General features: G+C 44.4%; 1 protein-coding gene across 3 annotated transcripts in view; it reads left to right on the top strand.

Annotated features, from left to right (window-relative positions):
• Positions 1–25,441, top strand: part of COL20A1 (collagen type XX alpha 1 chain) — a 45,058-nt gene extending 19,617 nt beyond the window's left edge. For all 3 annotated transcript variants that reach the window (XM_048074741.2, XM_048074740.2, XM_048074742.2), the window contains 23 exons: positions 204–336; positions 2,976–3,118; positions 3,770–3,899; positions 4,195–4,251; positions 7,132–7,170; positions 8,864–9,002; positions 10,746–10,888; positions 11,293–11,402; positions 12,235–12,393; positions 14,407–14,484; positions 15,119–15,205; positions 17,136–17,189; positions 17,713–17,808; positions 18,319–18,372; positions 18,726–18,779; positions 19,122–19,175; positions 19,903–19,974; positions 20,432–20,467; positions 21,828–21,894; positions 22,472–22,660; positions 23,546–23,623; positions 24,393–24,548; positions 25,058–25,441. In XM_048074741.2, the coding sequence (XP_047930698.2) occupies positions 204–336; positions 2,976–3,118; positions 3,770–3,899; positions 4,195–4,251; positions 7,132–7,170; positions 8,864–9,002; positions 10,746–10,888; positions 11,293–11,402; positions 12,235–12,393; positions 14,407–14,484; positions 15,119–15,205; positions 17,136–17,189; positions 17,713–17,808; positions 18,319–18,372; positions 18,726–18,779; positions 19,122–19,175; positions 19,903–19,974; positions 20,432–20,467; positions 21,828–21,894; positions 22,472–22,660; positions 23,546–23,623; positions 24,393–24,548; positions 25,058–25,071 (2,142 nt within the window). In that variant the 3' untranslated portion in view covers positions 25,072–25,441. The remainder of the gene's footprint in view (positions 1–203; positions 337–2,975; positions 3,119–3,769; positions 3,900–4,194; positions 4,252–7,131; positions 7,171–8,863; positions 9,003–10,745; positions 10,889–11,292; positions 11,403–12,234; positions 12,394–14,406; positions 14,485–15,118; positions 15,206–17,135; positions 17,190–17,712; positions 17,809–18,318; positions 18,373–18,725; positions 18,780–19,121; positions 19,176–19,902; positions 19,975–20,431; positions 20,468–21,827; positions 21,895–22,471; positions 22,661–23,545; positions 23,624–24,392; positions 24,549–25,057) is intronic.
• The last annotated feature ends 2,314 nt before the right edge of the window (positions 25,442–27,755 follow it).

The raw sequence follows: 27,755 nt of genomic DNA, 5'->3' as shown, positions 1-27,755 counted from the left end.
ACGGGTATCTACTCTGCATTAATTAGGGCTGGAACTTTGCCTTTGCTTAGATTTGTACAACCCACAAGAGTTGACTTTGTCCCCAAAGCCCTGTGCTAACTTGTTTGTGCCTACAGGCAGTCTGTGAGCCAGACCTTCAGATGGCATGAACTAGACTGGGGAAGCCTGGGGATTCAACTGACTCATTTCTTGCCCTGCCGTAGCTCTCCATCGCTGGAAATGTGGCAACTGCCATCCTGCCAGGCTTGCAGAAGAACACAGACTACAAAATATCCATCTGGGCCTACTACAAAGATGGTGCTCGAAGTGACACGGTTTCTGTTCAGCACAGGACCAGTAAGTGATCAATGCTCGGCATCCACAGCCCAGGGATAACAACGAGGGCATGGGATGCCTCAGATCCAAGCACAGACCGTCAGCTCAGGTCTGTTCTTCTGCAGCTCTTAAAACCCAAACATGAATGTCTAAAAGTGGCTAGAGATATTTAGGTTCCCATCTTAGCATTCTGAATTTCTCCTGAGGAAAAATAGGCTGGGCAAGCATGAGCTGGCTGATGCATTACTTTCCCCTTCTGTATGGTGTATTGATGCAAATGCATTGGCTTTCTGTAGGGTGCTCAGCTGAATGTGCTGCCATGCTGCCTAATGAACGTTTCCTGTTAGTAAAATATTGTCTGCTAAGGAGGGTGAGGATTTCTTTAACTACATCATTGCTGAGCTGTGCATCATCTGAGGGCACTTAAAGAATGAGAGAGAATCCTGCAGGCAGACTCTGCATGGAAGCATTATCTAAGCCTCACTTTGTACAGGCTGGATATGAGGTTTAAAAAGTGGTATTCCCAGAGGTCCTCTTAATTAATATTGCCAGTATAATGGCTTTGTTGGCAGTGAATGGAATACAATTCATTCAGCAGCAGTTCTCTCCTTCATCTCTCAGCTCTCAACCTCTTTTGCAGAATAAAGTCTTTTAGGCTGGTGTTGAGCTGATGAAGCTCAGAGTAAATGGCAATACTGGAATAAGAAGCTCAGGTTTTATTAATAATGAATAACAATAGCATTTGTTTGCAGAAAGCTAACCTCAGGCAAGTACCTGGGAGCTGCATGTCAACAAGAAAAAAATAATAATGAAAGCATCCCACAGCTCTATAAGAAAAAAGGGAATATTAGAGCTGTTTAGAGGCTTCAGAAAAGCGAATGACTATTTTAAAGCATAAATTGCAAAATGTTAAAGCAGCTGCCTCAGCCCACTGCAAATACCATGTGACGGTGCTCTTCTAAGAGTATATGGGGGAGCAGTCCTTGCTTGGACCCAAGAGCGAGCAGCCCGGGATTCCTCCTGTGGAGGAGCAGGGTGCAGAGGCTCAGGAGGCAAGTGAAAGCGCAGATGGTGTCCTCTGTGCCAGAGATGCTTCCTTCCTCCTGGGCAGCTTCAGGAGCTGACCTCTCCCCTGGCTGTCAGATCCATGCCATCAGATTCTGCAGGGCCTGCGGGCTTTCCAGAATAAACCCAACTTGGAAGAGTTTACTTAACTTTCCTTTTGTTCACTTAAACAGAGCCTCCACTTACGTCAGCTGAATGAAATAGCCAATGCAGACAGCAAAGATGCAGAGGTATAGCACAGCACTAATAATAGCGCCGTTGAAGTAACTTTTCCTCCCACACTTGTTTTCTTCCCTGCTTTACCTTGTGGTGATGCACAGCAACAGCCTCCAGCCTGATTCAGCTCCCAGCAAAACTTGGTTCAGCTTCAGGAAAAGTAGGCTCATTTTGTCCAGAAAAAGGGAAGGAGGATCAATGAAGATGCAAATAATCTTCGTTCAACATGTGCTCTAAGGTCACCTCAGACTTTGCTGGGTGGGCAGAAGAGCTTGTTTGCACTGCAGGTAAAAACTGCAGAATAGGAACTTCATAGCCTGGGTGTGTGTCCTTGGCTGTCTTTAGGCCTCACCCATCATTTTTAGTCTCTTCTGGAGAAAAAAAAAAAAAAAAAGCTGCTTTTTCTCTTTCCAAGACTTCTTTGTCTTCATATCAGTGTGGGTTTAAGGCCAGAAGTTTGTACACACCAAGAAACTGCTTGGAAACAAACTCCTGGAGTAGGTGACCCCATGCTCTCGAGTCCCGTGTTTGAGCAGCAGATGGATTTAGCCCCCTCTGTCTTTCCCTTACTGACCCCCAGCCCCTGCCCAGAGAAATCCCTCCAGCATAATAGCCTCTGTTGCCAGATCCAGTTTGCTACACAGCGGGACCCCAGGGAAAGAAATGCATTTACATAATTAAAAGCTGCTCAGCTTTCATCTCTGGCAAACCCTGTTCTTGATGACCATGTCTCAGCCCATCACCCATTTGGGATACATCCACACATCATGGTGCAGGGCCAGGAAAAGGGGAGTAGCTCAGGCTTTGTACACGGATCCCCTCCCCAAGGCTGTGGGTGGTGGTGTGAGAAGTGCTAGGCAAAAGTGCTGTGCGCTGGATGCTTTGTGTATTTTTTATTTAGAATGATTTTAAAACAAAGGAAAAGCCAAGAAATAGTAGAAACGATGATACATGAGCTTTGATCCAGGCTTAACCAGCAATCAAGCTATTTTTACACTGTTTCCAGATCTTTGCTGAAATGGTCTTTGTGGAGGGTGTTCTTTGGTGTTAGTCCACGATACATACAAAGGATCTCTTTTCCTCATGTTTCCAGAACTCTTCTCCCCATCAAAGATTTATTTATTTATATTCTTTTTCTGGTCCTAGGCTTTGAATTTCTGAATGCCTGAGTTGTACCATGTTGTACTCAGGCAACCCTCCTTCCTCCGGGCTCTGTTTCCTCCCCTGCCTGGTCCCTGAGGTGACTGCTTCTGCTTCGAGCCCTGGTCAGCAGCAGAGCAGAGAAACATTCAGGAAGGGGTCTGGAAGCATGTGAGGCTGACCCCATTTACATGCATTGCTACCAGACTTTCACGCTGCTCACCTTTAATCCCCTGCAGATTCCCGGAGCCCACCCACCAACCTCTTCATCGACTCCGAGAGCCCCACCAGCCTCCAGGTCCATTGGAAGCCCCCCGAGGGCCGCGTACAGCACTACAAAATCACCTACAGCCCCGTTTCTGATACCAGCGCTCAGCAAACAGTAAGACTCCAGCTCCTTTGCAGGGGACAGGCACCAGGGCAGAGGGACATGGGGACAGTTTCACACCCAAGGGAGCCCTGCTCACTCCAGTAGGATGTGCCCTAAGGATAAGTGGTTTGCAGGAGTACAAATCCAAATCTCTTCCCTTTAATTGCTGACATATTGTTTTGTGAGGAAGACTTCCAGGCTTCCTTGTGATTATGTTATTTTTTGTCCATCAAAACTGCTAATAACACGGCTTTCTCTACATGGACCAGGGGGAGCGGGGGAATTCTCCAAGTGTTAAAGGATAAGTCTAGTGCCCCTCTGACTTGGGGAAGTTATACATGAACCTTTTAAAATGTACATTTGCTACTCTGACCCAGACAGGTTACCATGTTATAAGGATCTTCTGACCCATCTGCAAGGGGAATATTGGGGTATTTACATAGGGAAATGCTCTTCCCATGGACACGACTGGTCTTGATGGCAATGCGTAGTCAAGCTTCTTTGGTTTACTTTTGCCATTGCCTGAACAAAGTGGGGATGATGCCCTGAGCATGTCTGTTCTAGGACTCACTGCTAGAAACCCTCAGTGTAATCCCAGGGTGTGAATAAGTTATAATGGGAAGCCGGCCCAAATGCTGAGCTCTTTTTTCCACTCTATTGTAGATCATGGCTTCTGGGAAAAGCAGCAGCGTGACCTTGCAGTCGCTGCTGCCTGACCGAGCCTACAAGGTGATCGTTTCGGCTGTCCACTACACGGGAGAGAGCGAGAGCACGTCTGCAACGGGTCGGACAGGTGAGTGAACCCATCAACATGTGCGTCTTCATTGCCTTTCTACCATCAGACCTGAGGTAATCTCTATAGGGACAGCGATGTCCTCACCCTGGGCTGTGGTTAGGGCCAGGGTTTTGCTCAGCAGGGCACACTGCTAACCTGGAAATGGGAAAATCCTGCCCCAGTTTCTGTTCTCCTCCCATGCTTTATTTGTAATTCAGGGATGAGCGAGAAGGGCTGGTGGCCGTGCAGATCCTGAGCCAAGCGTCACGGTTCTGAACAACAGAGCTCACGTGTACGTTGCTTTCTCTTTCAGCTCCTGTGATGTCTAAACTGCCTTCAATACGAGGATTCGTCCCATCTAAAACAGAGGGTAAATCACCTATAAAGGCTGGCTTTGCTATTTTATTTATTTATTTATTTTCCTGTAACACACCACACAGCATGGGTCCTTCAGGACAGGCAGGAGCTGGTATGGCACTTCTTGACGGACACCCCTGGGGACTGTGAATCAGTCCAAGGAGAGATTGGAACCACATCACCTTAAAAGCAGGCTCACCCACTAAAGAAACTGAGAGAGTGTTTAAAGGATTTCTGCACAACTTGACCAAAATGGAGCAAGGAGAATGATGACATGTTTTAAATTAAAGTTCCTTGTAAAGTCCCTTATTAAATTTAATGAGCGTATGTTCTCCTTGTTGATATAAAGCAAACTAAGAAGTGGACTAGTTGTTGAATTAACAAGGTTATAAAAAGCTCTTAAGAAGGAAATATTGGAATACAGATATTGTGGCATTAATGCTTTTTCCTGTCTACTTTGAAATGATTCTAAACAAAACCGCGGCTTTAAAATTTACTGAGGGAAGCCAAGAAGGGAGAATGAAGCAGATTAGATGAGTAAATTTTAGTTTGCACCCAAAAAACAAAATATCAGACTTGGTTTTCAAGTGGCTTATTGAGGAACTGTGCAGGTGTTCAGATCACAGAGGAAAATGCTGTGAACTTTCAAGTAGAAAACAATTATTCCCTAATGTTGGTGTAGAATTTATTATAGCATGCATGGCTATGATCACTGAAAAGACCACAGGAGAAATACTAAATTGTGTAATTTATAAAATAATTACTCTTTGAAGAAGTGGAGATGATATGTAATAATTTTGGCAAGTATGTTGGATGTGCAGTAAAAGACTCAAACATTGATATACAACCAAGTTACTGAGAGAAATGGTCTGACATGGTGCAGGAGTGGATGATTGTTGTACAGTGACTGCATTCGGCTGGGATTTGGGGAGAAAAACAAAAAACAAAGAGAACAACAAGACAGCAGGAATCCTAGGCTGGGAGTCAAGGAAAAATCTTCAAAGCAGAAGTGCACACTGTCAGTGCCAGGGTTCCTTTACCCTGACTCTGATATGCTTTTTCTGAGCCGAGCATTGCCAGATCAAAGAGCCGTGAGCAACCCAAGTGCTGGAGGGAGGTGAAGATCCCCAGGGCACCAGCGAGACGGACACTGGGGTCTGGGCGAGGGTCAAAAGGAGCTCCCTGACCCCCAGGCAAGGCAGTCAGATACCCGGTGAACGGGCAAGACCACAGCCTGTTTATATGAGTTTGGAGGGAAACTTATTTTCTTCACCTTGCTTCAATTCTGAGCAATGGTTTGCATTTGGAAAGCTGTTTGTTTTCTGTAAGGGGGAGGAAAAGAGCAGATGTGTGGCTTGTAGACGTGGGATCGTCCTGCATGCAGGACATTGCTCCACAACCAGGGGCTGTTCAAGTTCAAACAGGTTGTTTTGAGACTTAAGCTTCAGTAACTGATTTCTTAATGTTTCTATAGATCCCTTTAATAGTTTTATACTCAATTCTATAGGAATTATGTTACACGTATGTAAACCTATGTGTTTGGTCAGATAATGGAGGTCTTGGGATCTTGTTAGCCTTTGTGTTTTAACTCTTGGATTCAGCAGTCCCATGACCATCAAAGTCATTGCTTTATTTTCCTTTTCTTTTTGTGTATGACTTGATTATGAATAATCACATTGAACCTCCTGTGGACTTAGGAAGCTCATGTGCCATGGGGAGGATGGGACACCACCTTTACATTTTTAGATCTTTTAAACAAAATTAGGTATGGACAATGGGAAGCCTTGCATTTGTGATGAGGTGTGAAATGACATGGATGTAAAAATAGCAATATAAAGGTTATAATGAAGCCTCAGTATAATGATCTGCTAGATTCTATTATACAGATGACCTAGAAAATCACTTATGAAATAACCCATCTTGTCAAGTGTCCTTGATTTTCAGGGATGTTTCTCATTTTGCATCAAGCATTCCCTTTGTCCCAGCTCCATCTGGCATCCATGGCCTGGGATTTAAATGGCAGCAGATAACTGAAAGTAGCATTCGTGCACTGGTTTCTAAAACGCTCCCTTACCCGAACCATTTACATGGAGAGTGCTCGTAGCCGTGGTGCCTCACGTTACAGCCTGTTTTCCCCAGCGTCCTCGAATTTTGCTTTCTGTGGCATATTAGAGGATTCACCAAGTGAGTTTCTGAAAGGGGACCTGCAAAACTTTGCCAGAACTCTTCATGTTTCTCAAGCATGAAGAAGAGCAAAAAACTTGGCATACTATAAGGATCCATGTAATTGGAGTGTGCGACGACACAAAGCCATGTCTTATACCATGTCAAAGTGCATGTGCAGCACTGCATCTTTCCTCCCTTCCTGGCTATTAAGGCGAACAAACAAAAAGCAGGTTGATGCTTGAATTTTTGCTAAGTGTATTTTGAGCTTCAGGTATAAGATTTGGAACTGAAGGTATGTTTCTTTATTTTATAGCATCGCTAATATGCATGTTTAAGTAAAAGAACTATTAAAAAATGTGTTTTGATGTCTGTTTTTAAAAAGAAGCTTGCAGAACATAATGCTCCCTTTTATTTCATATTGCAAGGTGCTAGGTGTTTTAGTCAAAAGAAAGTGATCACGAAGATGTTTGATGATGAAAGACAATCTTTTTATTTGTTGTGATGGACAAGGCGAGGAAGAACCTTTATGTCTGCATAAACATAATTTTTCTACCTGTCTCCATATAAAGGTTCAAGACCAGACTGTAAATTAAGTTGTGTAATAATATTCACTGTTTTTTGCCATGTTTTCCATTGCTCAGCCCAGAGGAATTGTGTTTGTTTTGCTTTAGTAATCCCCTACTATCTTTTTTCCCTAATTTTTTTCCCTTTTATTTTCTTCCCACAGCCTGCCCCACCATCAGCTCTGCTGCGGGTTCCATACGAGGTACGGTATCATACCAAGCCTACATGGTGCTGGGCCGTGAGGGTGCAAACAATATCTGGTCTTGCTTTTTGAGAAATAGGCAATAGCTAATCGGGGTGGGGGGGTGGGGGGAATGGTTTTCCTGCCCTGAGGGAAAGGGGAGAAGTCTGAGAACGAAACAGGAAAACAGTCTTTATCAGGTAAGACCTGCGACCCTTCAAATGGTGACAGTGAAGACCACTTTTCAAGCTGAGGGCCAGGAAAGAGACAGATACTGCCGCAGTCTGAATGGCTGGATTATATTTATAGAATATGGAAGATGTGGGTTAAATTGCAGCTCTGCCAGGGACTTGACCCTTGTTCTCATCTGCATCCAGGGTGATTGCTCTTCCCATCAGGGTTTGGGCTATTATTTCGTGAGTCTGTCTTTCCTGCTCAAACAATCTGGCTATATATGAATAATTATTATTCATTGAGTGCAAGACAGAATTAATGTGTTGCTTAAGGCTTGTACCTGAGGCGTGGGACAGCCTGCTCATTTCCTTGCTCTAGTGAACGCACAAAGTTAAATGTATGCGGTGGGGTGGGACCAAAAGGGGTGGAGAGCAAAAAGAAATTGCTGAAATCATTACATGGCAGACTCACAATGTATTAATATGGTTATGTTACAATATGATTATAATTGTGAATTGAGTTTTGTTTTGCATCTTAACACTACTGTATTTCATGCATGGTTTAATGCAACTCTAGTGCCATGAGACCTGTATCAGAAATAAACGGCTCAAGTTTGTTTATTTTAGAAAACACCCTAGTAATATTATGGGAAAAAAGCGCTCCCTGGACCAACTTCCAAAAACAAAATAACTCAAACCAAGCAACTGCAGACGACAGTAAATAGAGGAAGGGCGAGGGAATCCAGACCGAAAAGCTCACATTGTAATGAAGTTGTAGCCCTTCCATTTGCTAGACAATGAGCTATCTCCTTCATCCCACCCTGCTGCAAACTCAGATAAACTAAAAAAAGAATCCCAATTGCAAGATCTTGTCTTACAGAACAGAAAACTGAAATGAGAAAATGACTCAGAGCTTTAATGATGAGCCAGGGAAGTGAGATGAAGCTGCTTGAGCTGGAGAGGCGATGTCAGAGATGTCAGGGGAGAACCTCTGTAGGCTGCATAAGGCAGGTCACCCCTGGGTGCCTCATGAAAATAGAGAGAAATGGAAATGCTCGTATTTTAAAGTTCTTTCCCTTTTTCTGTGACTCTTACATATACAGCATTTCAGAGCAGAAATAATTCTCTCTTCCTGCCAGCAATTACTGGACTAGTTCCATGTCTTTTGAAGATAATATTTTTGCATCTATTTGAAATGGAGAATTTTTTTTTTAGAGTAATTTCTCACTTGTTTTTCATTCGGGAGATTTGGAAACAAAATTGTGGCAGTCTCCATCTTTAGTACATCCTTCTCCAAGAGGCAATTACAGCAAATGTATGCAGAGGGTACAGACACAAACTGTTTTCCTTGGCTGCCACTTGTGGAACATGCTCCAGGTTTCTAGTGAATCTGTTCAGCCTTGCTGATGTCTGCTGCTGTGGCCTTTTCTCCTGTTGCTCCATGCTAGCCAGAAGCTCATTCTACCTGCTCTACCATCATGCTTTTTTTTGGCCACTCTTCTCTAACCACTTATTTTTCTGCTTTTCTTTGTCTGTTCCAGGGTTTGATATGATGGAAGTGTTTGGCTTAGTAGAGAAGGAATATTCCTCCGTTAAAGGCGTAGCCATGGAGCCGTTCGTATTCAGCGGATCCCGCACCTTCACTCTGTTCAGGGACACTCAGCTCACCCAGAGGACCAGGTGGGAGCAGATCTGCAACCAGCATTGTGCTTGCTGTTGGGTTCATGCATACACATTAGCTGTGCTCACGGCAAGGGGAGATCACTGATCTGTGTATGAATGATGAAGCCCCACCGGCAACTTCAAAATTAAATTGTAAAGATGATGAGCTGAACTTTTCATTGTCTGAAAAGAATGTCAGATGTTTCTCCTCAATACATGAAGAAATTAACCTTGGACTTACCTCAAGATGGGTATGGGATACATCCTGCAGACGTTAAGAGGACACAACATGGGTATTCATTATTCATTTTTGTGCAGCCAAAAATTTTCACATGTGGAGGGTTTTCCGTTTTACTGAATCACTTATTTTGCAGTGTCAGTTGCTGCGATGGACATAAGGCTTGTGTCGTGTACAGGCACTGCACAGTTCTTTAGGCATTCTGCCCACAGCCATGCACACTTCAGTGATGGCATTTTGAGGTCAAGTTTTCATCTTCCGTCCCTCCTCCCAGCATCTCTGGTTTGCAGACAGAGCTTCGCTTTAGAAAATATTTGTCTCCTGGCTGCTCTCAGTAGCTTGATCTTTACTGATGAGAAGGAATAACCACCGAGGGTTGTGGCTTGACCCTGTTTGCTGTGTACGAGGCTTCTCGGCAGGGTCCCAGGGGCCAGGCAGCTCCCATGACCTCACTCATTTTTAATGATAATAAATCAGGAATGATCTGACTCTTGACATTCAGTGCTACTTTGTTTAAAGCCTAATTACTGAGGCACTGGCTCAGCCTAATCTTAGTTAAAGAAGCAAAGCTTCTTAGAGTACACAGAATGGGGGAGATTCAGAGAGCTCTTTGGTGTAAATACTTGGAAAATCATGGGCAAATGCTTTTCTTCAGCTGGTACGTATGCCTCTCCAAGGATATTACACCATCAGAAGCAGAGAGAGAATAAGAAGCTGACATTACTTATGAATCAGTCCTGAAAAGATGCTTGATGAGTTGTGTATATGTCCATGCAAATGCATCTTGTTTCAGATTACAGATGTATTTCAGGCATAACCAATTTGACCTTCTTCGCCTCCCTACATCCTCCCCCTGCAGTTCTGCCCAGCGCTCCCTGACGAGCTTGGCAGCGGCTGCAGACGAAGCCAGGCCCTGCCAGCAGCTGCTGATGGGCTTTGCTGCATGCTCAGAAGTTCCAGAGCTGAGCCCAAATTTTGCAGCTGGGATGTGGGGAGCAGAGGGCTCTTTCTGGGGGCTCTGTGCTTATCCTTCCAGGGCATTTCTATTGATTTCTGATCAGACTTAAAATTTTACCCCATGGTACGCGATAACCCTTCTTCCTTCATTTTGAGGAGGATGCTTGGGCAAGAGTTTTGGAGCCTGACAGGTTGTCTGATCTTTTGTAAGCTCTATTTTGACAAGCATTAAATCTGCACTTGCTGTGTCTTTGGCGCTCCCTGGGGCAGCGCTGGCAGTGATGGACTGACACCAACTGCTCCACCTGGGTCTCCCCGTGGCACCAGGGGAAGCTCCTCGAGAACCTCACAGCATGTGCTCAGCACTCAGCTCAGGTTTGACAGCCTGAGAGGGATGCACAAAATAGGGCCAGGCTCTCTTGTGGCATATCACGTTCCGGTCCCGTGGCTGAAGCTTTTCCAAGCTGTCCAAAGAAACGTGACGGGTGAACCCTGTCCGAAGGATGTTGTCTGCTGGCTTTTACTGCTTTATGCAACTGATGTTTCCTTGGCTTGTCTCATTTCAGCGACATCCACCTCTTTGCAATCCCACCTGAGCACACCATCAGCTTCCTCCTGCGCCTCCTGCCCGAGACCCCCAAGGAGCCCTTTGCCGTGTGGCAAATAACAGACGAGGACTTCCAGCCCCTCCTCGGTGTTAACCTTGACCGTAAGGTTTCATGTTGAATACGTTAACTCCAGGTATTTGCATATGTTTCTGCAGGCAGCAGAACTTGTTTGGGTATTCACTTGGATATTTGGGGGGGGTTACGGTTTATTTATTTTATTTTTTATACAGCAGCAGTTTTCAGGAAGCTTCGTTGTTGCTGTCAACATCACATTTTAAATGCTTCCCTGTGCAATTAAAAGCTGTATTTTCATTTTTATTCTACTTGTAATATATTCTTTATTTTCACCTCTTATCTTTATTTTCCATTGTTTAGAAATATTTGATTATAACATATGAAGCCTTTCACAATGTTTAAGCTTATTTACTTATTTATTGTTCAGTATGTGGGTGAAATCAAATTCTCTTTTAATTCTAAGTTGTTATTTGTCCTATTTTCCCTGTAGCCAGTAAGAAATCCTTGACCTATTTCAACCATGACTACAAGGCTGACTTGCAGGAAGTCTCCTTTGACCAACAGGAAGTGAAGAAGATATTCTATGGGAGCTTTCATAAGGTCCTTATCAAAAAAGGGAGAAATGTAGCTCACTATCTCATTCCTGTCTGAGAATATTTTGCCATCAATGTGTATTGTGCAAAGTGAGGAGCGATTATAAGCGCTTTGCATCCAGATTGCTAGGGAAGCAGCAAACCTATTTGATGTGCTGAAGTTTATGATGGTAAAGAGTTTAGGTTCATCCCATGTGCAAAATGCAATTTTATTGATTGCTTCTTAAAATGCATTGCACATTGACTCATTTTTTAAATGCTAATGGGGATGGGTTAATTATAGCCAAACAAAACGGCCATCATTTTTATATGCAATATATGGTAATAACATGAAATGGCATAGGAATAAAATACACAGCATGTATACTAAATTAATTCCTTGTAAAAGACATACATTTGCCATTTTGGTACTTACTTGCATAGCACGTATTTTCATATATGTGCTTTAGCAAGGAGTCTGTGGAAGAGGTGTCAGAAATGCCTGAGAGGGGGCAGCCAGGGACAGTTTGAGAGCCAAGGGCAGTGATGAGCTCTGTCCAGAGGCAGGAGGGAATGAAGGGTGCTCACAGCAACCTGCAGGTGGCTGCTATTTTCAGGTTCATTGGCCACAAAATGTTTATTGTCTCTGCAGATGCTTCCTTTCTCCTAGTCTAGTGCCCATCCACCAGGGCTGCCTGTTGAAGAGGCTGTGACTTCCCATGGGGATGGCTGGCTGGTCTCTTGTTTTCACCAGGACTCTTGCTTAAATTTCCAACTCTGGGAATTGGGTGGAAGGCATTAATGTGTTTAAAAGTCTCCGTGTTGCATTGCTGAAGTCCAGCCTGGCTCTTTCCACCCAGGTGCACGTGGCAGTGAGCCGCTTCAAGATCAAACTCTATCTGGACTGTAAGAAAATAGCAGAGAAACCTATCAACACCGTTGGCAGCATCTCCACTGCTGGCTTCATCATGCTGGGAAAAGTGACAAGGACCAGAGGGCCCAGGAGCGGGTCAGCATCGGTGAGTCCCAGGAGGGGCACACTGTGGAAACCGGGGGCTTAAATCTGGAGCTGGCTGGGGTAGGCAGATGGAGAGACGTGCAATCTCATGTCGTTCTGGCTCTGAACGCCTCCAAAGGCTGCTGTGACGCAGGACTGTGTCCTGATCCTGCTGATCTCCGCGATTTAATGAGCTTTCCTGGCGCAGTGTTTCTCTTCCTCTCCCCTCCTACCTCTGTTTGAGGTCTGTGAGCAGAGGCAGCAGCGCCAGCGGGTCCCCTGCTCCAATGTTACATCCTCTGGGATGGGGAAGTGCAGACCCTGCCCCAGCAGGCTGCAGCGGACAGGAGGGGCAGGAAATTGCTTCTGAAAGGGAAGGTCGTGGCATCTGTCCCCGCCAAGTGGCACTGGGCAATGCCGGTGACTGAGGGCAACAGGTCCGGAGGGGCCTCGATCTCCGTTGTGCTTGGGCTTGGGTGTCTGCATGCAAATGATGTGAAAACCATCTTCAGGATAGAGGCTCTTTGTCAGGAGCAATTTGAATTAAAACAACCCCAACACTCAGTGCCGGCCTGCAGGCATGCCCTTACAGCGTCGTAGAGCCCTCAGAGAGCCCGCTCCCTACAGGAGGACAGAAGAAGGGGAAGTTTGGGCTCACTGCTGTCCCTGTGACAGCCCCGTGAATTGTCCAAAGGCAAAACCAGCCATGTGTGCCATTGCCTGGGAGTCTGTTGCCATATTTACCCTACAAAAGAACAATGTTAAACGTGCAAAATTAGGGGGAACTGCTCAGTGGGACTGTAGGAAGGAAGTTACTCATGGCTGTGAAGATTTTTCTCCTTGGTTCTGCTTCTAGCTCTAGGAATCTAGGGGAAAACGGAACATCAGCTGGTCTGCAACTTCCACTGCTTCAAAGAAAAGAACAGTTTGTCCCATGTGCATCGCCACCTGCCTCCTTTCAAAGAGGGAAGCAGAGGTCTGGGATGTACCAGGGAAAAAGTGGACGTTGGAGTTGCCTGTAAGATATGGGATCAGCTATATAACAAACCAGGGGACAGTGGGATTCAAGCAGTACTTACTTATTTCCTAAACAAGTGTTAGCAGTTTAATAAGCAGTTTAGACTGATCACAAGCCTGTCAGACAGCAGCCAAGGGGGCAGGAGTCTGTGCTCTCCCTGCCCCTCCTAAATTCTCCTTGCTAACGGCTAGCTAGCGAGGTGTAGCTGACTAACGAACAGCTCCACGCCATCTCTGCTCCCGGTGCTTTTCAAGCCTGACAAAGCTTCACATCTTCCACAGCTCTGCTGCCCTTGAGAAGACAGTGTCTCATCACTGGTTATTGTGGAACCTTGTTTTATTTAAGATATCTTTAAATGCTGCTCGATCTGTGGGGTTCACCTATCTGTATGCTGTGCGCTACACTCCCTCAGCTTGCTCGTTAAATGCATGGAGTGGAAGGAAAAACAGATGAGAAATAGTGTTAAGGAAATTAAAAAATCCTCTCTGCCTCAGTTTTTTTTTTGTTGTTGTTGTTTAGCTTTCTGCAGTGCATGCTCCTGCGTTAATCACAATGGGAAGACATGGCAGTTGTGAGGGATGTGGTGAGAAAGACAGGACAGGGTTCCTGGGAGGGGAACACATCTCTCCTGGGAGCTGCTGCCATTGTATTCTTATGTCTATTCCCCTGAAGGGAGCGAAGAGAAGTTTGTTTTCACGTTGGCAATGCTGACACCCAATTACTTGGGGACCTGCCTGCTGCTGTGGGTTTGTGTGAAAAATCCGAGACTTGGCTTTTGCTGGTGTGAAGCTGCTTGGCGACTGGCTTAGCAGAGACCTGCAGGCTGGTAAATCGCTCAGTGGCCAGGGCTACTACTTACGGTATGGCTTTTGGAGCACGATTCCTGTTGGGACTACGTGGCAGAGTCTGTCAAACCATCACTGAAGATTATTTCTAGCACTCGGACATCATGAGGTTTGGGGATGGATCCTGTGTGCCAATGCTACCTTCTTGTCACCTCTCTTTTCTCCCCTCCAGTTCCAGCTGCAGTCTTTGCAGATTGTGTGCAACAGCTTAGGGGCAGAGGAGGACAGATGCTGTGATCTTCCTGCACTGGTAAGACAAGAGGGGTGGCTCTGCTAGCTGAGATGAAGCTGGGGATGATGGAACACTCCCGTGGCACTGGAGTGACACTGCAAATGATAGTGGTAGACACAAGAAACAAATCACTTTTTCCTCATTTCTTGGGAATATCAACAGGATGTGTCTTGGTGGAGTGAACAAAGGTGTGTCTGCTTCAAAAAGCAAGATGACTCTGAATCCCAAAGCAGTGCACATCCCTCCTGTCCTGAGCCCATCTATGACAGCACCTTGATAATACTAAAGTTCTGCTGCCAGCCCTCAGCCCTCGGGCACAACATCCCCTTCTCTTTCCTTCAAATCCCCAACACAGAAGGTTGCTTTGTGGGACGTACGAATACTTGGCAAGGAGCAAATTATCTTTCTGTATGTCATGCAAATTTCAGGCAGGGCTGGTTCATATACACATACATGTATATAAAGTCTAAACATGCTATTTGATAGAAAAATAAGGCACTTGATTTTTTACAAAAATCTCTTTGTGGTAGAGAAAATTTGTGTTTTTCTCCACTGGAAAGATTGGATTTTGAAATACTGAAAATGTTACCTGTCATCCATCCCACTTTTGCTCCATAGCTGTTCACGCCACCTCGGCTTGCTTTCCTTTCAGAGGGACGAGGAGACCTGCCCGACCTTAGCTCCTGCCTGCTCTTGCACTTCTGGCCGCCCAGGCTTGCCAGGACCTCCAGGACCCCCTGTAAGTTCACCCTTCCATGTGCTCCTCAAAAACAGCATATATTTCATGCACTGGTGTTGCTTTGTGCTGTTCAGGCACCCCAGCCATAAGAATAACATTCCTGGGGCTCAGTGAGGTCTTCATCCCAGGTAAAAGCAGAGAGCAGCTCTTCGCTGCCCAGCACAGACCCCAGAGCTTTGTTTCTCTGTGCACGTTGCAGCATTTTGGGAGTGCAACAGCTGCACTGGGAGCAGGCTGAACATTTCCCCGTGCCACATTAATCCTCTTAGGAGAGGGGGACAGGCCACCCTCGGTGCATGTGCATGCAGAGATTTTGTGGATCACCAGCTCTGAAATTCTTTGTAAATGACAAGACAAAAAGACCAAAAAAAAAAAAAAGGCAAAAGCAACAACAACAACAAAAAACCTTTTCTGTCTGGATTCTCTGTTAAGTGGGAGCCTGATAACTGTCTGCACTTATGGGCAGCCTAGAGAGAAAGGGGAGACTTGGCAGTCCTGCCTGTCCCCAGGGCTCGCTCTCTTCACAGTGAACATGACCTGCAAGGAAACAATGAAGAAAACTAGGAAAGTGATAAGTCTTTAAGTATGCAGTGTGTTCCAGGAAACAGTCTAAATAGATGCTAGGAAATGGTTATCAAAATAAAAATATAAATCTGCATTTTATAAGTTTCAGGGAAACTGTTTTATGTGCGCACAGCAGCCAAAACCTGTCAGCCTGCCCAGGGCACCCAATTTTGGCCACTCCAGGTGGTTTTCTCGTGGAAAGCAACCACAAAACTACTTTGGCCTCCTTGCTCACATGATGAGGCTCTAAATTGCCCCTCACATAGCTGTGGTTTCACTGTGACTTCAGCTCCATGCTTTGCAAAGAACAGCTCCTCGATGCAGAGTAATTACACGCTCATTCCAGTGGAAGTTTAATTACTCAGCACACTCTGCTATCGCAGAGTGCTTCAATATCGTAAGTGCATAATTACCATCTCGCATGGCCCTGTGGTTTAAACATCTCTGCAGTACGACTCTTTAAAGAGCAGGATTCTTTTAAGCATTAGGGAAAATACAGTTTTGACACACAACCTTATTCTCACACCATCAAGCCCTTGGTAATTTGCTGCGGTTACAAGAGCACTCGCTGCTACATTTAAAACTCTTTTTGCTCAAAGCCAGCAAAGCTGTGTCCCACCTTGTGTGTGTTGCTGTCCCTTTTTTTTTTTTTTTTTTTTTGACCATGCCCTGCTGACTTCTGAAATGAGCTTCTGGGTGCTTCTGAAAACACTTCTTGCGAAGCTGCCTGCTTGTGCTCCTTAATCCAAATCCATTGTTTTTTTAGATTCAAGAATAGAAACTTTCAGATTAAGTTCACGTGTTATTTTAAGGTTCACATGGTATTGGTTCATGCCAGAAGATTAGTTTCCTGTCTGATCCAGGAGTTCTGAGGATGCAGAGCTGAGATGGTCTCCCCAGCACCAGATATTGTCCCTGATCTTAGCATCTGTCTCTTGGGATGACGTTACAAACACCAGCCTAGTCCCGAAGGGCTGCAGGCATGAGCCCCTCTTTATTTCTTCCCCAGCACCTTCCCATGTTCATGTGTGACCCCTTCTCCATTTATTGCATGGATTTGCTGGGGGGTTGGAGGGAGGAGGTTGAAGAGGTTAAAGCTTCAGCTCTCCTCGCTGGTGGTGAACGCAGTGCAGCCACTGCCTGGCACCCAGGGCTGTGCTGTCCTTTCTCCTCCCCTATTCCACATTTGCTAGGTGACTCAAATTATTTTTTTCTCGTCCCCATTGCATGTGAGCTCTCTGGGTCAGGAATCATCTTCCATTGTTTGTGTATAGCAAAATGAACCAACTCCCGTCCCTTAGGCTCCTGTTCACACTGCTATAAGGATTACGATATTATTAACAACAGCTTTGTGTCTTACTGGCAGGGCAGCCCTGGGAAGAGAGGACCGCAAGGGGAGCAGGGGGAGCCGGGGCCCAAGGTGAGTCCTGGACCTCAGCACCACCACTGGCCTCTTGCTGCAGGGTGCATCAGAGGCAGGATGTGCAGCTCGGTGTTCTCGGTCCTGGTGTGAGCTTGATTCCCTGGGCTGGGATCTACCACACTGCAGCACAGAGACTTAGAAAGTGATGCACCGAGGAGGATGGGATCACATTATTAATTAAATGCTCAGTTGGGCTATGGAAATTGAGATGATGGGCCTGATGGTGTTGAATTAATGCAAAGTATGTGGTCAGCAATTTTCTTAGAAAGCAGCTTTGCTGGAGAATGGTCAGTTTAGTGCTGTGCTTGAGCTGCAGCTCTGTCATTTTCTCCCATGGAAGATGCACCAAAACCTTGCACCTAAAAGGCAAAGGCAGCTGAGGTTACTGGAGACTCCCTCGCTGCCCTGACTTCATCTTGAATCCTGGTTCATGCTGACTCAGGTCATGCAGCACAGCCCGTGTGGAGAGCAGGAGCCAATTGTTTTCTTTCTTTCTTTGATTTCATGTCTTTGGCTTTAGGGTGAACCAGGCCCACCTGGACAAGTGGGGCCAGCGGGCCCCAGTGGACAGCAAGGTTCGCCAGGCTCCCAAGGAATCACGATTCAGGGTCCTGTGGTATGTCATCTTTTCCGCTGCCTTTTTCTGTCTCCTGCTCTTTGCAGTTAGAACATGCCCCAGAAATCAGTGTCCCGGTAATCGTCCCCCTCTATCCCCCCCCAAACCTGGCCTATGTATTGACATCATCCTTATTAACAGCTAGACAGCTGTGCTAGAGAGAGGTGGTGATTGCTTTCTTCATGCTGATGAGGCCCTGGATTTAGTCATTCTGGCAAAAAACTGCTTCTGTCCAGACTCTCCCTAGTGTGCCTTTAATGAAAACAAGCCCAGAGCAGAATTCGGGCATTTCTCTTTGCAGCGATCGTCATCGCTTGGCAAGGAGCAGAGGTGGAGGCTGCTGCGTGCGTGTCTCGGACAGCAGAATCCCTACGAACGTGCTGTGGTTGCAAAGCTCCCCGTAGCATCACACAGGAGCAATATGGGATGTGGACATGTAGCAGCAGGATGCTGCTTCCCTTAAAGGCTGTTGCAGCATGCTTAACCATGTGCTTTTATTTTAATTCAAAGGGACCACCAGGTATAAAAGGAGAAAAAGGAGACACTGGAAGTCCTGGCGTGCAGGTAATGGCAGACACCATTCCGTTTAATTGTCTCAAGGATTTGCCCATTTTCTCCATTAACTAATTAAAACAAGACTAAAAACCCATAGAGTTGTACCTGCTGTCTGCTTGGAAACTGTTTCATTGCGGAGTGTCATCAGCACTTTCCCAAGGGAAACTGAGTCAGCTGCTGGGAGAAGGAAAGACCTGTCTGGAAGCTAGAGATAATGCAATTAACGGTGGGGTGACAGTGACTGCTCTGTTTCATGATTAACTCTGTTTCTTCTTCCATCTTTTTCTTATTTCCCGTGTTACAAGATGAAGTAGGGCAATGATAACCTGATGCCAACTTTACCCAGCAATTCTGATTTACAGGGCATTCCTGGTGTGCAGGGAGCTCCAGGCAGGGATGGTCTTCAAGGTGCAAAGGTAAAATACCTCATCTTTCAGTTTTCATTCATGGGTGCCTAAAGTCCAGCTTTGAGTGTACCCCAGACATCCAGGTCTCCTAATGCACTGGTGCATAAGTGATTATTTTCACAAAGCTAGAGGGCTTGGAGTTAAAAAAAAAAAAGAAATACTGGGTAATGTCAGGTTTGGCCAAAATTGCATGGCTGACCAGGTGCCAACACTCCTGCCTGCTTGGCAGATGTGTTTTTTACCCATTTCTGGCAAGCTCCTGGTAAAAGCATCACAGGGAGAAACTACCTCACTGCTTACTGTGTCTCTTTGATTCCTCTTGATAATGTTTGACTGGATTTGGTTTTGCAGGGAGTGAGGGGACTAGAAGGCACCGCTGGGCCTCCGGGACCTCCTGGACCAAGGGTGAGTACATGGGACATGCAGATCTCTTTGGAATCTCTTCCCCAGCAGGGGCTTGAGGTTTCTGCTGTCCATCTGTCATCCAGGGGTGTCAGGGAAAAAACAAGGAGCTTAAACATAACAGCTGGAAAACAATAAATGAAAGTATTTCTAGTGGTTTTTTTTTCCTTCTTTTTTTCTTCCCTTTATAGGCTCCAAAGAACACAAACTTCACAAAGGGATGACCAAGTGAAGTTCACTTCCCACTCTCTAAGCTGCATTTATAGTTGTAAAGCTTTAAAGGAAAACACAGGTCTTAAATGGGGAAAAAAAGGAGAAAAAAAAAAGAAAGGAAAAAAGCCAGCAGCATGGTATTGGCAGACTGAAGAAAAGGGTTATGCTCTAGGCTGTCTCTAAATCTGAATATGTAATGAAGGAGCTAAAGCCTGTAGGGTAAAAAACACATTGCAGTTTATTGGTAAAACTCAGCTTTGCTGGCCTGACTGTAGTTGAGATAGTAACAGGAGATGATGTGAGGATGACTCACACATGATACATTCTTAGCATTGCACTCGTGGCTGGATGAGGTACTCACAAAAACCTTAAGGCTACGATGCTCTTGCTGGAGTCCTCCAAACTCAAGCTGCTGGTGCCCCTGGAGCTGTAAGGAGACATCAGCCTTGAAGAGAAAGAAAAAGAAAGTTAGGAAGTGTCTGGACTTTCATCTGCATCTTGTAATTAATGTCTGCAGGGTTTCCAAGGGGTGACAGGCTCCCGAGGCAGCAGTGGCGAGAAGGGACCTCCGGGTGATGTTGGGCCAACAGTAAGTTTCTGCTTGTGGGTCTCAGGGAAGGCCAAGTCGTGAAAACACCAAGTACAAGCGAGCTTGTACTCTTCCTATGGCAGCTCTCCCTCAGTGTCTAAAGAAGAGTTTTAATTCACACTCACCTTTCATAAGGATATGCAAAGCCCAGGCTACTTAATTATTGACAAAGCATTTAATGGACCCTACCTCCCTTTGCTCTCTGTACTTTTACAGCTACACAAAATTCAGCGTCTAACCCCTAACAGCCAGCACTGGGCTTTTAGGGGCAACCTTGTGTCTAGATGTCGGATGCTTATTCTCAGGAGTTAAAAACCACCCACTGTGTTAGGAAACCTAAGTTTGTATCGATGGAATTTCTGCATCCCCGTTGATGGTGCATGGTGCCACTGCTCCAGCTGCTTTATTTTCTTCTCCTCTTCCTAGATGTTGACTTTTCCTTTTGCTTTCCTTGTAGGGGCTGCCAGGTCCAAAAGGAGAAAGAGGAGAGAAAGTAAGTTTTTCTGCCACTGGGCAGCTACACAGCTACATCCTACACTCAAAAGAGTGGATGTGATAACCCGCTTTGTGCTTACAGCACATAAAGACCTTTTTAGTGCTGAATAGCCTAATGTACCTATAGCTTGTGGCTTTCCACTCACCTGCTCTTCTGATGGGACATAAATAATAAGCAGCTGCTTAGTGCCAATTGTAGTAGCAAAGAAGAAAAGCCAAGTGACAATCCATTTATTGCTGAGATGTTAAAACCAAAAACACTGGACTTCACTGTGTTTTTTTTTTTTCTTCTGTATTGCATAAGAGAGGGCTCATTTGTCCCAAACCTCTGGCATATTCTGGCAGAGAGCCTTTCAGGTCAGGAGAGCCACACTGCCTTTGAAGGTTTTTTTATTGTGAGAGGAAGCTTTGCTCATCCTGACTTATGGTTAAAAAGAAATCCTATTTCTGTCTAGGATACCAAGTCTCATTGCCAAGATTGACTTAGGTGAATTAAGCTTCAGACAGGAGCAAGCTACTTTTGACAGACAGCTTTTGTTTCAAGTTAATTCCTAAGAAATATAATTTTTAATATCATTCTCCTTCCATTCCCACCAGCTTTTCCTTTTCTGTACTTCTCCCCCCCCCCCAGTGGAACTTTCCTTGTTACCTCCCGTGGGTGTTTTGCCAAGCTTTTAAGTCCTGGTAATTTGCACAGTAGTCCAGCCAGAGATATATATTTTAGAAATGGTTCCAGAAATTTTCAATGTGTTAACTATGAATTTTCAGAAATAGAGTCAATGTTCATTTTAAAGCAGCTTTTTACATTTTTATTGCTTTTCCCTGCATTACTAAAACTTTACAAAGAAACCATCAGATATAATTTATTCAGAATACAGGAAGAGTAAGAATCAATATTCATAAAAGATTTAGACAATGATAGGACGTTGTAATATCTGATCATGTTTAAAGTTTTACATATCACAGAATATTAAGTTAGACTGTCTTATCATTTTTGATGAAATTTGTGAGAGAAATTTACTTTCCCTCTTTTGGTACCTTCAGTTATCACTGCGATACAGTCTGTGTTTTTCTGTGCTTTTCTATGTGGGAGAAAAGCAATTATTGATGCTTTCCAATCACAATTTCACGGCTTCAGAACTTTGTGATAAATAAATAAAGCCGCATTTTTTTAGTGATTAATATCTCTGTTACTCAAGCTGACAAAATAATAGGCAGAAAGCTATCCTGCGTTATGATATTGATCCTTTCTAAAACATATTAATAAAATATATTAATACTTTGTGTGTGTGTGTGTGTATATACGTGTATACACACACACACACATATATATATATATATATAATGCTTCACTTTAGGGGGAACCACAGTCCTTGGCCACAATTTACCAGCTCGTCAGCCAGGCTTGTGAGCGAATGATCCAGAGTGAGTATAACCAGCCTGACTCCTGGGTTTGCCAAAGCCTCTCTGGCAGTGGTGAACAAAAGCACACTGGAACATGGCATGAAGCTATAGTGAGCTAGGGATCTCCTCTGTCCTGTGCCGTGCTGAGCACCATGCACAGCAGATGTCCCACCACAGGCTCTCAATGCTACTTTGGTTTATTGGGTGGTATTAGCACAAAGACTCATGAAATATTTTTTAGGAAAACCCTTTTCTTCCTTGCAAAGTTTCATTTTCTCTCAAAAGGCAGAGGTTCAGATATGAAAGAAATGATTCTTTCAGTGATTTGTGCGGATTCCTCTTGAGATGAGTCAGTTTTGGTAAAGCTCCTGTGCTGTGATGCACAAAGAGAAGCGGTGGTTTGCCCAAGGTCAGACAGCAAAACAATGACTCAGCTGTCCATCCTCCTCCTCAGCTTCTGGCTTTCTCAGTTTGAGCTGATAACATTTTCACACTAAATGGTAGTTTTAAGGAACTTTTTAGGCAACATCCTCAGATTTAGTCTCTTTTCTGAATTCCCCAGGCAAGCAAACTTTCATTTTCTGTCTTGCCTTCTCAGCTCATGTGTTGAAATTTGACTCATTCATCCATGAACATGCAAGGAAGCCAGTTCCTGTTTGGGAAGAAAGATTAAAGCCTGGAGAACCAGGACCACCAGGTCCTCCGGGTCCCCCTGGGAGCAATGGAGAAAGAGGAGAAAATGGCATCCCTGGCCAGCCAGGAAAGGATGGATATCCTGGAGAAAGAGGTATGGACAGAAGCGTTTATAAGGTTTCTGTCACAGTATGAGCAACAAAAGCCTTGTATATAACCAAAAAAGGGGATTAATATAATCTCAGGAAGGGGCACCAGTTATTGCACAAGATAGTGAACGGTGGAAATATATTTTGTTTGGATTTGCAGACATTTGCCTGTCAACATAAAATAAAAAGCCTTGGTTTCAGCAGTGACCTAACACCTCTAAGTAACTAGAGACACTGTTTCACTCCTTGGCAATATTCAGATTTAGCTGGGACCTGTGGAGCTTATCAAAATGTCACTGAATAGAAATGGGAAGTAACAACCTGCAGATGTTTCCAGCCTGCTGAGTGAGGAGATGGCAGAAGACAGATCTCACCGAGAAACAATCTTAAGGGCAGAGCTGATCAAAATATTTTCATCTTAAAAATACCATAATAACTGTATTTTGTCAAAATGCACCTTATCTATTGAGATGTACTACTTTTGCTAGCAATTTCTTGAGAAAACAGCAAAGCAACCTGACTTACTAGCATGCGGTCAATGAGATGATTCATGAGCAATGTGAATAACATGAGTAGACCTCATACTCAGCCCAGTGCAGTAATAATAGTGTTTTGAATTTTTCTGTGAAAAATCTTCTTTTTCAGCTACTTTAGGCTGCAGATCAATGCTGGATAGAGTACTGTTTGTCATGGACAACTGTTTGCTCTGTAAAAGAGAGTAGGTGCGTTGAGAAAATTCAAAGAAATGGGTATTTCTGTTTCACAAGAGGTTGTGACCTTCTTTCACTTCAACTTCTAGGAAAGAGCCTGGTGGGGAGGCTGCAGGAGCATTAACTCAGGTTGAAATGCAAAATGCAGTGAAGTGCCACTTGTCTGTTTTCTGTGATTAGGTGCCCCGGGACCTAAGGGAGAAAAAGGGATGTCTGGAGTCAACAAGGAAGGGATTCAGGGACCCAGAGGCAGAACAGGTAAATGCAACCTCTCTGTCTTGACCCCAGGGAGCCACTGGAGCTCACCGGCTGCCAGATTCAAAGCATCTTCAACCTAAGGACCACTGTGGTGGGACTGATCGACCTTCCCACCGCAGCATCCTGGCTGGTTCCTCTCTGCTAAGACATGAGACTGTTCCAGGCAGCCTCCTTCCTTTGGTACCCATTCTTATGTAATGATGTATTTTAAGGACCTGAAGCACATCCAGAGAGTTTTACTGTTACTGTCTTTATGCATGCAAGAACGGATGTTCAAGGGATAGAATCTCTTTGAAAATTCAGCTTGTGAAACACAAGGATTTCCAAGTAATCTGTTAGGATTTGGCGTGCTCCTCCGTCCTGATCCTTGTTACTTGAATTCAAGGTGGGGTTTACCACAGACTTAACAAACAGGTACCGATAAAGAAAGTGTGGCCAAACACATTCTTCTGTATTTAAACTTTTATAGTTGAGATATAAAGTTGCAAAAACAATGACTCTGAGATGGATCTTGGAGTTAACGTGACTATCTGCATTGACACTTAAGTGAGCTTTCTTTGGATTCTCATAACCGGGCTCCATTTTTAGCCAAGCTGGTCACCTTTAAGGTCAAGGATAAGACCTCTAGTTACTGAGATTCAGAAGAGGCCCAACTTTTTCCCCTAAATGAGGAAACAATACTCAGAAAAGTAGGATGGGGAAAGTATAGAAGAGGTGTTATATCGAAGCAGTAGATGTGCTATGGCTTACTGTGGTTCTCCTTCTTTAGGCCCACCAGGAGAAGTTGTGCTGGGGAAACCAGGTCCAAAGGGTTACCCTGGGAACACTGGTCCTCAAGGTTTTCCTGGTGTCAGGGGACAGCCTGGCCAGTCGGGATATCCAGGGGGTTGCGATATCTCTGGATGTTATGGAGCAGGTAGAAGAGGTAAGTTTTGACTATCTAAATGCGAAAGTTACGAATTTAGAACTGATCTCTCTGGTTACTTCTCTTAACTTAAACTAGGCAGAGACCTTTGTTCATCCTTCAGGCAATGTCAGTCCTGCAAGAGCCTCCTTTGCAATCAGAATGATTCATGTGCAATTAGTCCATTAATATGGATAAAAGCCAGCTCAATCGGCTACTCCTCGGCCATCCATCATAGATTAACACATAATTGCAGTAGTAGTTGAGCAGGTGGAGTGATCTTGAGGTGTCTTCTATTCTTAATGTCCCTGACAGTGTTTCCATGTTGGATAGAGAGTAAAAAATACCTCAGTGCCTACATACATATTTCATGGAGGCTCGATTGTACAAAGTCCTGGAAAATGAATTAAACCACTGGCACTAGACAAAAGATTTACAAGGGAAAATAATTAATTCTGCACCATTCCTTCTCAGTATGTGACACTGATTTATTCTCTCACTCAGTGGCCTCATCTCGTTTCCCCATGCAGATTTCATCCCCTGATAGCTGATGCAGAGGCAGCCGAGGACAGTTCTCTTCCCTGGAAATCTCTGGGTGAAGGCGCCACATGCTCCAAGAGAAGCAGCAACCTGAACACCAAATGCCTTGTTTGTTTTTTTTAATGTCCCATCATTTCTATACGGACATGTCAATCAAACACTGCAGCCAGCAAACCAGCCTGCGTACAGATGAGTCCCAGGCATCTTGCTCTGTTTTTCAGCACTGGACAACTGAAGTGTTCAAACTCATTGCATGTCCAACAGCAAGGCAAACACAGCCAGAGGTGCAGGCTGACAGACTTGTAAGAAAAAGAAATAATGTGTTGAATGATTCTGACTACAAAACGCTCAGAAATAACAGATTTTTTCCCATTTGTCTGTCTGTGGTTTATTTTTGTCACTTGTTATTCTGGGTCCCCAGCACAGAGAAAAACAGCACCTCATGCCCGAAGATGCAAAAAATCCACTGGAGCAAAACTGAATTGAGTGTTGGTTGACAAGGTAACAAAATCTAACACCATTTGGGCTGTTTCTGCTTTTGACAAATGGCTGATGGCTTCCTTGCAGTGGTGTTACGTGCACGAGCGCTGCAGACAGGGTGATAACCTTCCCGTTATGTGACAAACCCAAGCATTTAGCCTCATTCTCTGGAGCTTGATAACTGTCAAGCAAAGCTTTAGAACAGGCCTGCCTGTACACAGCCATGTACAGCAAGGAGCTGGAGATTAACCTGCTGGCTTTTTCCACCTCTGCCTCCTGCAATCGGAGTAGCTACTTTGCATTTTATCAGGTAGAATATTGAATAGCTCTGAGTCAGACTTTTATCTATATGACATGGAGATAATTGCAGTGTTACACCCCTTTCCTTGCATGAGCCACAGTCTAATGTGGATCCCCAACAAACTGTACAGATGCTGATAGAAATGTATGTCCTTTGCACTATGTTAGGATGTGCCCAGTCCCACCACCTATGAACTGCCCCTGCTACCAAACGACTGCTCCTGAACTGGGGTCTACACATGGAGGAACATAATCTTTCATGTTTCTAAAAATAAAACTGAGCACAACATATCAGCATAATTTTTTTAAAGATACTAAGAGGCAAAATATAGTGTGATGCATATTCCTCTGCGCCTGATTTGGATGTGCAATTTCCGCAGCTACGTGCAGCTGGGTATTCGTATGGCAGTAGCCAACCTTCAAAAACTTAAACACATTTACATTTAGAAACAGAATTGTCAGATAAATACTGCCTTAAGAAAGTTTGCCTTAAGAAAATGAAGCTGTTTGAACACTGATTCCAAATGTTGTTTCTTGACATTGTGGACAAATCCTACAGAACTAAGAAATTTTGCTAAAGAAATATTTGAACATATCAGATGTGGATAGGATTTACCCTAGAACAAAAGTCACATAAAGGTACGATTACTGCATTCTGTAAGTATTTAAAGTAGTTCTTGGCTTAATTTATGTTAATTCTCTAGCAACTCCCAAGAATTAATATTTTCAGTATGACATATGGTCCCTTTGGGAAATATAGGAAAAAACAGAGAACTACCACGCTGATAGAATTAACATTTCTGTTCACTTTGGAGCTTTTCACACTTGCATTGGAATATAAAATAGAAATCTTTCCAGCTTATGCTAGATGTTACCATCAGCAAGGCTCCAGCCAGAAGGAAAAGGAGAGGTCAGAGGAACTGAAGCATACAGCGCCTTGTGAAAGCAGTGCTGCGAAGAGCTGCAGTTATTGGGATAGACACCTTGTGTGCCTGTTGTGGAGTTGTAGGTGTTTCCATTTACACAGGTCAAAGAGCTTTTGACTTGTGCTTTTCCCATTCTTTGAAAAAAAGGAAGACACTCTGAAAATAGACCTATGAAACCTACATTAAGCTGCGCGCAGAATGCTTCTGCATTCGTGTCTGGATATCAGACCTAATACCTGTGGAAGTGGAAGATGCAAAATAAAGGGCAGGAAAAGCAAGGAGGCAAAAGGGGTACCCTGCATGGCAGAACCTAAACCTGGTCCCATAAAACACCCACAAACCGGAGAAAACAAGTGGTTCAGTGTGCAACATGTGCATTTTGCAGATAATTATGCTTTTGATGTACGTTAGGGCAGCCAAACTCCCAGTTCCAATCTTGTATTTCTGTCAGCTCAAACCTACTAACTGGAGGTGATTTGTCACAGGGCTCCTTTATTTTTCTTGATCAATCAGCTCTGAATGTGACTAACATCATCTCACTGGACACCTTGCCCTCCCCAAATTGCGCTTCCCTCCTCTGCCAGTGAATACAGAAACCTGGTGTTTGTGGATATTAATATTCCCTTAGCTCTTTGCTAAATACAACCTGTTGCTTTCCCTGTTGTACTGTTCCTTAGTATGCTTCAGACTTTTCTGGCCCAATTTATCGCTTTTAATGCAAGCTGCAGTTAAAAACAGTGGCATGCAGCAGCAATGAAGTATTAAAATCTCCCTTGCAGGTTTTTTTCCTAGTAGGGACTTCATTCTCAAAGCTTTTATCACTACAAATAAAAGTTTGGATATTAGTTTTTCTGGATTTAATCCTGTTTTCTGGACAACTCCGATTTAAACTCAGTGCATAAATTTAGCATGTCCCTGCAAAATCCCACCAATTCCTACTCTTTCCTCACCTTTGCAAAATAATTCCTGTTTACCTACCTTT

This window comes from Anser cygnoides, chromosome 16 (assembly GCF_040182565.1).
Source record: "Anser cygnoides isolate HZ-2024a breed goose chromosome 16, Taihu_goose_T2T_genome, whole genome shotgun sequence".
NCBI classification, from domain to species: domain Eukaryota; kingdom Metazoa; phylum Chordata; class Aves; order Anseriformes; family Anatidae; genus Anser; species Anser cygnoides.
This window is presented reverse-complemented; position numbering and strand designations above follow the sequence as displayed.